At 43.6% G+C, this 13,213-nt stretch overlaps 1 protein-coding gene across 6 annotated transcripts in view; it reads left to right on the forward strand.

The window, feature by feature from the left end:
• Positions 1–13,213, forward strand: part of LOC134340551 (bromodomain adjacent to zinc finger domain protein 2A-like) — a 145,867-nt gene that overhangs the window by 52,459 nt on the left and 80,195 nt on the right. For all 6 annotated transcript variants that reach the window (XM_063037927.1, XM_063037925.1, XM_063037924.1 and 3 more), the window contains 3 exons: positions 2,195–2,410; positions 5,169–5,378; positions 9,178–9,390. In XM_063037927.1, coding sequence (XP_062893997.1) covers positions 2,195–2,410; positions 5,169–5,378; positions 9,178–9,390 — 639 coding nt within the window. The remainder of the gene's footprint in view (positions 1–2,194; positions 2,411–5,168; positions 5,379–9,177; positions 9,391–13,213) is intronic.

The raw sequence follows: 13,213 nt of genomic DNA on the forward strand, positions 1-13,213 counted from the left end.
AACTGCCTCTCAGCCCAGAAAAATGGAAAAAGAGATGTAAGAAATTAAAGAGCACAATATCCATTAATAAAATGTCACATAATAAGTAAAAGTGTTATCCCCAAACAATAATCAATATTAATGTTATTAATTGATTTTAATGAAAGACAGGCCTACAATACGGAAGTTTTTTTTGGAATCAAGAAAACCTACCAGATGCCCTATGAATTATCAAAATGACTTTATCAGCTCAAGAGAAACTTAACTATAGTGCGGTATACCACAGGAAGGAAATAGTACCCATTGCAATCACCAATCTCTCATGAAACTTCTCACCAGAGACTTGATTTTCACTTTAAGTGTTGCAGAATGTGCTGGCGTGGGGACAGGAGGGGAAGGGCTGGGTGGATGATGAAAACACACAGTACAGACCTGAAGTTAAGGACACTGCATTACTCCATGTCAATAAAATCAGAAAATCTCAGAAAGGGGCTGCAGTTTTGTTGAAATCTGTAGAGGAAAGAGTATGCCCTAACATTTCAGGACTTGCCTCCTTATCAAAAGCAGACTGGATTAAAGTAAGGACAAAAAAAAACCCAGCAATATCATTAAGGTATCAGAGGCACAACATCTAACTGTCCAAAGTCGCTTGGATACTTGGGTTGTTCCAGGGGACTGGTAGATGCCATATAAGAATGGGCGTAGTGAGGTTGAGTCATGATGAGCAAGGTGTCCCAGGTTCTTCTAACTCTTTCTAATGGTTGCCCTTAGTTGGTGGTCCTTGGGAATATTAGAGACAGATGTTGTTTCAAAAGCAGTTAGATCATTAGCCAAAAAAGGATGTGGGCAAAAAGATAAGGGATTTGAAATTAGGCTAAACTGTTGTGGTAAAGGGCCAGCACTAGCATGATTGGCTGAATAGTTGCTTATTTTTGTTACACAGATCGAAATTACAGCAATTACATAAGAAACACAAATCCGTCAAGTTGATGAATTGGGTGGGGTGAAGGGAAGCGTCAGGGTGAAGAGAGCATTGGGGAAGCTATAGAAACATTCAGATACGCCATTGCAGGTTGTGTGAAAAGCATGCCACTTTACCCTGCTTTCCACTGGTATTGCTCCTTCTGTGATTCCCTTGTCCATTTGTCCCTCCACACTGATCACCTTCCTGACATATATCCCTGCAAGCGACAGAGATTCTGCGCCTGCCCATTCGCATCCTCCTTTGCCTCCATTCAGGGCCCAATGTATCCTGTGCTCCCAATGTGACCTCCTCTACATTGGTGAGACCCATCAGAAATTAAGGGACTGCTTTATTGAGCACCTCTGCTCCACCCAGCAAAAGTGAAATTTCCTGGTGGCCAACCATTTTAATTCCAATTCCTATTCCTATTCCCATTCCCATTCCCGTTCCAACATGTCAGACCATGGCCTCCTCTTTTGCCACAATGAAGCCACTCTCAGGGTGGAGGAGCAACACCATAATCCTTCTAGGTAGCCTCCAACTTGATACCATGAACATTGATTTCTCCTTCTGGTAATTTTTTTCCCTCCACCTTGTCTCTTCTTCTATTCCACACTCTGGCCTCTTAGCCCTTCTCTCCACTCACCTATCGCCTCCCCCTGGGCCCCTTATTCCTTCCCTTTCTCCTATGGTCCACTCTCCTCTCCTATCAGATTCCTTCATCTCCAGCCCTTTGCCTTTTCCACTCACCTGCCTTCACATATCACCTACTAGCTATCCTCCTTCCCCTCCCCACCCCCCACCACTTTTTTATTCTGGCATTTTCCCCCTTCCTTTCCAGTCCTGAAGAAGGGTCTTGGCCTGAAACGTCGACTGTTTAATCATTTCCATAGATGTTGCCTGACCTACTGAGTTCCTTCAGCATTTAGCATGTGTTGCCTCTTAGGACTGTGAGCCAGCTGCACTGAACTTAGTTTTTCAATAAATGTACTATGGAAAGGTTAACATCTATTGAGAATAGTGCCAAGGTTAATTGCTGTTAGGTCAATATTCTTGGATGGTATAAATCACGTCCTAACTCTTTTACGTTTACATAGTTGAAACAAATATTCGACAGGTAACTATTTGCATTCTACACTTTCCTTTCCATTGCACCCCACACCACAGCAGATCTTAAAGGTTTTGATCTCCATTAAACCCATGCATGGATAGGAATTTAAAAGCATTAGAGAAGGTTTGTTTATTTTGCAGAGAACCGAGAGAATTGTGACAATGATGTTAGCGACTGCATCGAGCCAAAGACAGAGGAACTGAAAATGGGCACAACCCAGGACATCCCCACCCATATATTCTTCAGCTACGATGGCAACCAGACTCTTGAAAACTCTCTAAACTTCAATATTCTGCTGAAGGAAATTCCTCACGATCCAGCCTTGGTGGTGCCATCTACCTTGTCACAACACACAGGTAATTCGTCCCTGCAACACACAGCGTCACTTTAATTCAAGGCTACCTTTCTGGTTTGTGGATGGTTTTGAGCTTAATTCTAAATGGGATGCAGCATTACTTTAATTCAAGCAGTTTTTTTTTGGTGTTGCAGACTCACCTTTGACTGAATGCCTTTCCTCCTGTACTGCTCTTTTTCCACATGTACTTATTCACTACTGATCCTTATTGGAACAGACTTGGAATAGACTATCTGTGGATTGGTCAGCAAAGCAATGATCAAAAGGGTATTATTTCTTTGTCCCATGATGGATCAAATGGTGGCAGCTCTTTGGTGTTGGGGGTAAAGGACCAGCATGTCATGTGCAATCGGAAGCAAGGAACTTGGAGAGAGGGCGCACATTCCCCATTGGATGGCAATCAGGATTGAGGGCTTTAAGGTCCCCAACCCTCCTAATGTGGTTCATTATAACTAGGCTTGTGCCCTGTGTTTGTAGAATAAGTGACAGTGTTCATTGTTGATAAGGCAAGACCTCAACATTTATTTCTGTAAGCTGTATGAAATTTCCCAGCTCAACATGAACTGCAGACTGAGCCTGAGGAACATGTCTATCTATCCTAGGGCTTTTCAGGTTTATTAGTAGCTCAGTATTAAGCCTCTTAGTACAATTTTCTGACTCTCTTATTGTTGTAAGGGCACTGCCTCCAGTAACTTCTGTTCTGAATTCAATCAAATCAAATTTTCCTCATACTTTGGGAGTTGATCATGTTCATGGAGAGCATGCTGCCTCTTTTAACGCTCACCGATCACGTTGCTGCCCATTCTATGAAAGTTTGGCTCTTTGGTATCCTCAATTCCTTCATGCAACAGCACTACCTCACAGAATCAGAGACCTGTGTTCCACCCTGACTTCAGATGCTGTCTGTGTGGAGTGTGCACATTCTCCCTGTGACTTTGTTGCTTTCCTCTGGCTACTCCTTTTTCCTCTCACATCTCAAAGGTGTGTGGGTTAATTGCCTCTATTGTTTTGGTGACAGGTAGAATCTGGGAGTAGTTGTTAAGAATGTGGGAAGAACAAAATGGTATTAATGTAGGATTAGTGTAAATGGGTTGTTGCAGGTAGGCACAGACTTGGTGAGTCGAAGGGGCTGTTTCAGTGACTCTGCATTTCCACCATACAATGTTGGGATATTATGCAAAGTGTGCCTTGTTGTAATATCACTTAATATAGCACCCGTTCAACTGTGGCTCAGTTTAGTTTCTGAGGCACATTGCTGTGCATCCAAGTCCCATTCTGGAGACAATGGACCACAAGTTAAGGCTGGCACACCAGAGTAATGTTGAAGAGTATTAAAGGAGTGTCAAAGGTGCTGCCTTTGGGTGAGATCTTAACCCAAGGCCTTCTCAAGTTGCTGTATAAGATCTCTGCTTCAAAAGAGAGGAGGAATTTAAAAAGATTCCTGTCTTTTATATCTCCAAAATTAAAGCAAATTACTTGATTCTATTCCCCCCTTAGCACTTTCCCACAGTCAGGTGGAATGCGTTTGACCTTGCCAAACCAATGTTATGTCCTGTAAGGAAATAGAAAAAATTAAAAAAAAAAGTTGGGACATCCTGACAGGGTTGTGAAAGGCACTGTAGGATATGTTAGATCAGGGGTTCGCAACCGGGGGTCCACGGACCCTTTGGTTAATGGTAGGGGTCCGTGGCATAAAAAAGGTTGGGAACTCCTGTGTTAGAGCCTGTAACTGTTCAAACTGAAAGCACATGCGTCAGAAATCCTGGTTATGGTCATGATGAAACACTACCCTACTGCTTAACACTGTGCTGCACAGAGCAAGTAGTTGTATTGATAGGTGTCATGCCCAATAAGTCTCTAAGCTGTACATGTCTTGAAGGGTAATTTCTTTCAATGCAGAAGGGCTCATTTGACCCATCAGCTGTCAGAAGAGCCATTCCATCAGTCCCATTCCATTTCTCCTTATTTTCCTGTGGGTCTGCAATCTATTCTCTCTCACATCAACCCTTATCTATTCCATCTCACATCAACCCTTATCTATTCCATCAACTCTTACAGTGGTCAGTTAACTTGCACTGTAATTTACAGTGGTCAGTGAACCTACCAATGCATCTTTGGGACATAGGAGCAAGCTCATGCCATTGCAGAGAGAATGCGAAAATTGCAAACAGACAATAACCAATGTTAGAATTGAATCCAGCTCTAACTGTGCTAACAGCTCTGATTGATCCTGTGGATAACCAGAGGCTTTTTCCCAGGGCTGAAATGGCTAGCACGAGAGGGCACAGTTTCAAGGTGCTATGAAGTAGGTACAGAGATGATGTCAGAGGTAAGTTTTTTTTAATTAATGCAGAGTGGTGAGTATGTGGAATGGGCTGCCAGCGATGGTGGTGCAGGGATACAGTAGGGTCTTTGAAGAGACTCTTGGATAGGAACATGGATCTTAGAAAAATAGAGGGCTATGTGGTAGGGAAATTCTAGGCAGTCTCTAGAGTAGGATACGTGGTCAGTACAACGTTGTGGGCTGAAGGGCCTGTAATGTGCTGTAAATTTCTATGTTCTATTGTTCTGTGCTCTAACTGTTAAGCCATTGTACGGCCCACTTCTTTCTAGTTTTTCTACCTGGTCTTTCTCACTTAGACAATCGTAATGGAGCAGATACAATCAATGCCCTTAGGCAAGGAAGAGAAAATATTCAGAAATTTCAGTGATGTCCGTTTCCAGAGTTTGCGCAATCTAATTCCTTTCTGTCTTTACAGACTCTGCAGGTGAGGTTAATAACGCAGTGAATGACTGCCAGAGTTCAGAAGTGAAGGTGTCTCTGAAACAGGATGTCCCTGCCTTCTCCCTTACTGACTCAACACTTGCTCCTTCTTTTGAAAGTATGAACCTGTTCAAAACTTCACTCAATGAAACACAGAACTCAGCCTCACTTCTGATGACTGCACAAACACCATCACTGAAGAAAGGTGGGTTTTAAAGTTCATATATGGTTGTTGCTGGTGTGGCCACCATTTATTGCTCATCTATAATTGCCCATGAGAAGGTGGTGGTGAACCATTATAATCTTAACAGTGAATATGCTCCTACACTGCTGATGGAGAATGAAATATAGGATTAAGACTCAGTAATGTTCAAGGAAAGGTGATTTATTTCCAAATGGTGATGGTGTGACCTGGGGAGGAACTAGCAGATAATGGTGTTCCCGTATGCCTGCTGCCGTTGTCCTTCTAGACAGTAGAGATCACATGATTGGAGGATGCTGTTGAAGTAGCCTGGGTGAGTAACTACAAGTGAATTTTATAGATGGTACACACTGCAGCCAATGGTTACCAGTGGTGAGGGAATGAATGTTTAGGCTGGTGAATAAGGTCAAGGTAGCTGCTCTATCTTAATGCTGTCAAGCTTCTTGAGAGTTGCTGACATTGCACTCATCCAGGCAAGAGGAAGGCATTTTATCATGAGACCAGAAGTAGGTAGGCCATATGGCCCATTAAGCCTGATCTGCTATTAAGCAATGATGTTTACCTCGGCAATATTTTTCTGCCTTATCATCTATTTCTTGATTTTATTACCCTCTAAAAATCTACCAAATACACAGATTCACCTCCCTCAGAGTAAAGAAATTTCTCCTCATCTCTGTCAACCCTTTATTTTGAGACTTGTGGCCTCAGGTTCTACAGAGAAAAATTACAAGGATGTTGATGGGACTTGAGGACCTGAGTTCTAGGGAATTCTTGAATAGGTTAGAACTTTATTCCCTGGTGCGTAAGAGATTTCATAGAGGTATACAAAATTATGAGGGGTGCAGATAGGGTAAGTGCAAGCAGGGCAAGGAACATGGAACATAGAATAGTACAGTCACTTAGGCCCAAAATGTTCTGTTGACCTTTTTTAACCTAACACTTCCCTTCCCTCCCAAATAGCCGTCCACTTTTTCTTTCATCTACGTACCTACTTAAGAGTTTTTTTTTAAATGGATCTGCCTCTACCACCACCCCTGGCAATGTGATTCATGCGCCTACCACTCTGGTTTTTTAAAAAAAACACTACCCCTTACATCCTGCCATATACAGTGCTTCTTCCAAGCACCTTAAAAGTGTGCCCCCTCGTATTAGCAATTTTACACCCTGGGAATAAATCTCTGGCTGTCTACTTTATCTGTGCCAGGTCCCATCATCTACAAAGGCGAGGCAGCACTGCAGTCCAGTCAAAGTCTTTGATGTGTGCAGTTTGCAGGATAATGGGCAAACATTTGTGGCCTAATGCAACACACACTAAATGCTGGAGGAGCTCAACAGGTCAGGCAGCATCTATGGAAGGAAATGAGCAGCTGCCATTTCAGGCTGTGGTCTTCACCAGGACTGGAAATAAAGAGGGCAGAAACCAGAATAAAAGGGTGGAGGAAGGGGGAGGAGCACGAGCTGGTGGATGATAGGTGAATCAGGTGCAGTGAGACAGAATGTAGAAAGGTGGGGAGGGGGAGAGTGGGGATGATGTGGAAAGCTGGGAGGTGAGAGGTAGAGGATGCAAAGGGCTGAACAAGATAGAATCTGATAAGAGAGGATAGTGGACTCTGAAATAAAAGGAAGGAGTTGGGGAACCAGAGGGAGGAAGTTGTGGGCATTGGGCAGGTTTTGATGGCGGGGATGAGGAAAGAGAAGGGGTGAAGGGGCCAGGGGAATAAGGGAAAACAAAAAGGGGGGAGGAAGTCAGTCAATATCAGATGGCAGAGCAGACTCGATGGGCTAAATGGCCTAATTTTGCTCCTATGCCTTATGGTCTTATTAAGGTGGATAAATCTCCAGAGTCTGACAGAGTGCACCTTTGGACTTTGTGGAGGCTAGAGAGGAAATTGCAGAGGCTCTTGCGGAGATACTGTACTTGCTTCATCGTTAGCCACTGATGAAACTCCTGAAGACTGGAAGGTGGCTAATGCTGTGCCATAGCTTAAGAAGGTTAGCAGGAAGTAACGAGGAACTACAGGCCAGTCAGCCTGACATTAGTGGTGAGGAAGTTACTGGAGAAATTCTGAGGTATTTGGATTGACCAAGTCTAATTAGGAGGAGTCAGCATGGGAAGTCTTGCTCGATGAGCCTTTTAGAGTTTTTTGAAGAAGTAACCAAGAAGGTAGGTGTTGGCTGGGAAATGGATGTTGTCTATTTGGACTTTAGCAAGGCCTTTGACAAGGCCCTCCATGGTAGGCTGGTCTGGAAGGTTAGGTCCCACGGAATCCAGTGTCAGCTAATGAGGTGGATTCACAATTGGCTCCAAGGTAGGAAGCAGAGGCAGGTTCTCAGAATGGAGGCTGCTGATTAGTGGTGTGTCACAGGGGTCAGTGTTGGGATCCTGGTTATTTGTTATTTATAGAAATGGTTTGAATGTACAAAACTTGATCAGTAAGTTTGTGGATGACACAAAATTGGAGATGTTGTTGATAGTGAAGAAGTTTATTGTAGGTTACGGGGCGGGGGGTTCTAGATCATTTAGGGAAATGGGCCAAGGAGTGGCAAATGGAGTTTAATGCAGGCAAGTGTGAGGTGAGGCATTTTGGAACTCAAACCAATGTAGGGCTTGGACTGTAAGTGATAGGGCACGAGAGAGTGTGATACAACGGGACTGAGGAGTACAAGTGCATAGTTATTTGGAAGCAGTTTCACGGGTAGACAGGGTGGTGAAAAAGGCATTTAGCATGCTGTCCTTCATCAGTCAGGGCAGTGAGTATAGAAGCTGGCAGTTACTGGTGAAGTCACGCTTAAGAGTACTGTGTACAGTAAAATTTTAGTCACTCTGTTACGGGAAAGAGTGCAGAAAAGATTCATAAGATGTTGCAGGGACTAGAGGGCCAGAGTTACAGGGAGAGATTAGCTTGCCTCGGTCTTTATTCTTTGAAACATAGGAGAATTAGGGACAACCTATAGAAATATTTAAAATTGTGAGAAATATAATTGTGAGGGTGGATAGTAGCAGTCTATTCCCCAGGGTAGGTGAGCCCAAAACTAGGAGGCATAGATTCAGCATGAGTGAAGGGTTTAAAAGGGACCTGAGGGACAACTTTTTCACTCAGAGGCTGGTAAGTATATGGAATGAGCTGCCAGAAGAAGCATTTGTATAGGTACATGGAGGGATATGGACCGAGTGCAGGAAACTGACCAGCTGGGTGGGCATGGACAGGTTGGGTTGAAGAGCCTGTATCCCTGCTGTAATGTTCTGTGACTGTGTGTATTGGAATCCTCCCTGTCAAATCACTACCACAGGTTTCATTAGGCTCCAGGTGGCAGGTACAAATGCACCATTGAAATACACACTGCCACTTCAGTGGCACATCCAAGTGGCAAAATAAGACTGCGATGGTCCAAACCAGAGCAATGAAGGGGAAAACTTGACACACCAACAAACATTCTCAGATGGAGACCACAGCTGCAATTGCAATGATTTTAGCACTGACAATATCAGATACCAACCCTGATGAATTATTCAGCAGCAAACCATGTTATCAAAAACGCTTGAAGGAAATGATCAGGTCGGCAACTGGGCCAAGATAGAGCTGTCAGTTCCTAGGACTAGAATCCCAGTTTGACTCAGAAACAATCCTTGGGTATCTTTGTTAAGTTGTAAATCAGCACTGAGGGGGTTCAGATTGAATAAGCCTTACTCACGTGTGTTTTGGAACTGAAAACAAGCATTTACCAGTCTCGTCAAACACTTTTGGTTGTGGAAAGCTTTTCTTTTATTCTCATTTAACAGCCCTGCTTTGCAACTTTGCAGGTATCATTGATGCGGACAATGAAGCTGATATTGGCAAGGACCGTGATACTGCAGCCGAGAACCTGGCTATGTCATCCCTCGTGCTGTCCGATATCGAAGGTGAGAGAGCTGCTGCTAGCACCAGCTCCCCGGAATCCCTCACACACACCAGAAAGCCTGCGAAGATGGCACAGATGCAAGCAGCTCCCACACCATCCTCTACCAAGGGTCAGGGTGAGTCATGTCTCAGAATCTTCTACCAAAATGTAATTGCCTCCTTATTTGAAGAGGCCTTACGCCGTAACATGGCAACGCAATAGAGCAAAAGCTACAAATCAACACTGGTGATTTCTCCCTCTCTGCGGCTGCTTCTCTCCAAATGCCATGGACCATTCCACGGGTCAGGAGAGCTGGCTGGTGACTATCTCACAAGCTCTGGTCATCTATGTGCGAGGTTGTCTTAAACTGACTCTGTTTAAATTAACCCCTTCCCCCATCTATTTTCGAGAAAGCTCTGAGGCCCAATAGTCTTACCAAACCCTGACAAAAACCAGACCCAGAGAGCTCAACTTAACACTAAGCTGTGTGTTTATCTCTGCTGTCCTTCTCCCCTCCTTCCCAAACCACCCCCCCCCCCACCCACCAGTACTGCACACCACGTTGTCTTCAATCCATTTTATTTCCTCGGTATTTTTTGTGATCTCCATGGCAATGTATTATATCCAGGGCCTCTAGAATTCTGTGACCAATATTCTGCTGCTCAAGATTGCAGAGGTAGCTGTATGGTCTGGAAACACTCCAATATGTTCAACATATAATTAATGCAATATCTAATAATGCATAGAAAATTTGAGATGTTGGGATATTGGGTGTAGTATCACGGTTGAGTTACAAGGAGAGTTTTCCAGAAGCATGAGTTCAAATCCCACCCCAGCAGCTGGGAATTTAAAGTCACTTTACAAAATAAATCTGGAATTAAAAGCTGACATCAGTGATGGTGACCCTGAAATGACCAGAAAACCCATCTAGTTCACGATTTTTCTTCAGAGAAGGCAAGTTCTTCAGCCTGAAACATAAATCAGAAAATGTTGGGAATGCTTAAGAGGTCAGGCAGTATCTCTGGAGAGAGAAGCCAAGTTAAGACAGTGACTACAGTGTGTATTATCTACATATTGCATGCCATTACTTTGGAAACACCTCCCAAGTCAACATTTGCTACTGTCAAGAAAGATGTGGGCATCAGGTCAGGATATTAAACATGGGCATTTAAACAAATGAAATATATATTTTCTTTACATTCACTTATAGAATGTGGGCATCATTGGCAAGGCCAGCATGTATTGCCCATCCCTTATCTCCTTTGAGGAAGTGGTAGTGAGCTGCTACCTTGAATCACTACAGACTTTCCGGTGAATGCACTGTCACAGGGCTATTGGGAAGGCAATTCCAGGGTTTGGAATCAGAATTAGGTTTATGATTGCTGATGTATGTACTGAAATTTATTGTTTTATGGCAGTAGAACAGTGCAATACTTAAGAAGATTACTATAAGTTACCATAAGAAATATATAAAAACTAAATAAGTAGAGCTAAAAGACAGCAAAATAGTGAGATAGTATTCACTGGTTCATGGACCATTCAGAAAGCTGATGATGGAGAGGAAGAAGCTGTTCCTGAAACATTGAGTGTGTGTCTTCAGGCTCCTGTACTTCCCCTCTAATGGTAGCAATGAGTAATGGGCCTAGCGTCAGTGAAGGAATGGCAGTATATTTCCAAGTCAGAGTGGTGTGAAGCTTGAGAGGAATGTACAGGTGGTGGTGTGCCCCTGCTCCTAGTGCCCCTGCCCTGGAGGGTGGGATGGGGGGGGGTAGATTCGTGAGTTTGGTGAGATGAGAGTTGTCTGGGCAAGTTACTGCAGTGTATTTTGTAGATTCTGCACATCAGTCATTGTGTGCTGGTGGTAAATGTTTAGGGTGGCAGATAAAGTACCAATCAAGCATCCTGCTTTGTCCTGAATGATGTTGACTTTCTTGAGTGATGTTGGAGGTGCACTCACACTTGCCAGCGGAGAGTGTTACATCACAATCTGGACTTGCGCCTTACAGATGGGCTTTGGGGTGTCAGGAGATGAGTTCCTAACTACAGGATACCCAGCTTCTGCTCTGGTATTTATATGGCTGGTCCAGTTAAGCTTTTGGTCAACAATGATCGTCAGGATGTTGATTACAGGAATCTTGGCAATGATAATGCCATTTAATATAAAGGGTCGATCATTGTACTCTCTCCTATTAGAGATCATCATTGCCCAGCACTTGTGTGGCATAAGTATTATTCATCTCTTATCAGACCATCCCCAAATGTTATGCAGGTCTTACTGTATATGGACAGAAATGAAGAGTTGTGATTTGGAATTGAACATTGTGTACATATCAGTGAACATCTCCACTTCTGTCCTTTTGATGGAAGGAAGGTTATTTATGAAGCAGCTGGAGGCGAAAGAGTCATAGAAAAGTACAGCACAGAAACAGGTCCTTTGTCCCATCTAGTCTGTACCGAAACATTTAAACTGCCTACTCCATCAACCTGCACTGGGAACCATAGCCCTCCATACCCCTATCATCCATGTACCTATCCAAACTTCTCTTAAATGTTGAATTTGAAATCACATGTACCACTTGCGCTAGTGGCTCATTCCACACTCTCTCGAAGAAGTTTCCTGTCATGTTCTGCTTAACCCATGACCTCTCATTGTAGTCCCACCCAACCTGAGTGGAAAAGCCTGCTTGCATCTATCCTATCTATATGTCTCATAATTTTGTACTCCTCTATCAAATATCCCCTCAATCTTCTACGTTCTAAGGAATAAAGTCCTAACCTATTCGATCTTTCCTTACATCTTGAGTCCTCCAGTCCTGGCAACATCTTTGTAAATTTTCTCTGTACCCTTTCAACCTTATTTACATCTTTCCTGTGGGTAGGTGACCAAAATCACACACAATACTCCAGATTAGACCTCACATTGCCTTAATATCGAGGGCCGTCACTCTCTGGAGATCAGCTCCTTAATCTATGTTTTGACCAAGGTTGTGATGATGTCTGGAGCTGAATGATCTTAGTAGAAACCCAAGCTGGACATGGAGAGAAGGCTATTGATGAGGCAGTGCTGACTGCACTGCTAACAACATCTTCCATCACTTTGCTGAGAGTGGACTGACTGAGCAGTAATGAGCCAGATTGACTTTGTCCTGTGTTTAGTGAAGAGAGCATACCCTAACCCTAATTTTCTACTTGGCTGGAGGCAGAGCTGCTAGTTCTGGAAAAGAAGTCTTCAACCAGGATGAAGACTACATCTGGGATGTTGTTTGGCCCCATAGCCTTTGTTAGATCCAGTGTGCTCAGCTATTTCATGATGTAATATGGAGAGAACTACTACTATTACGGCGACTCAGGCCTAGGGGGCCAGCGTTGGGAGAGAACTGAAAACACTGAAAAATGGCTGTATAATGCTAGGAAGAAGAGAAGGACCTGACACCTGACACTTTTGGCAAGATGTAGTTATGAATATTTCCGTAAGATATAGGAGCAGGATTGGGCTATTTCATCATGGCTGATCCATTTTTCCTCTCACCAACCTCCTGCCTTCTCCTTGTATTCCTTCATACCCTATCAACCTCGTGACTTAAATATAAATAATGACTTTGCCTCCACAGTTGCCTGTGGCAATGAATTCCACATATTTACCACTCTCTGGCTCAAGAAGTTACTCTTCATCTCCGTTCTAACAGGACGCTCCTTTATTCTGAGGCTGTGTCACCTGGACTCTCCCACTATGGGAAACATCCTCTCCACGTCCACACTATTGAGGCCTTTCACCATTCGTTAGGTTTAAATGAGGTCACCCCCCATTCTTCTGAATTCCAGTGAATACAGGCCCAGAGCCATCAAAACACTCTTTGTATGACAAGCCGTTCAATCCTGGAATCATTTTCGTGAACTTCCTTTGAACCCTCTCCAGTTTCAGCACATCCTTTTTAAGATAAGGGGCCCAAAACTGCTCA

The sequence above is a fragment of the Mobula hypostoma genome, chromosome X1, assembly GCF_963921235.1.
Source record: "Mobula hypostoma chromosome X1, sMobHyp1.1, whole genome shotgun sequence".
Lineage (NCBI taxonomy): Eukaryota > Metazoa > Chordata > Chondrichthyes > Myliobatiformes > Myliobatidae > Mobula > Mobula hypostoma.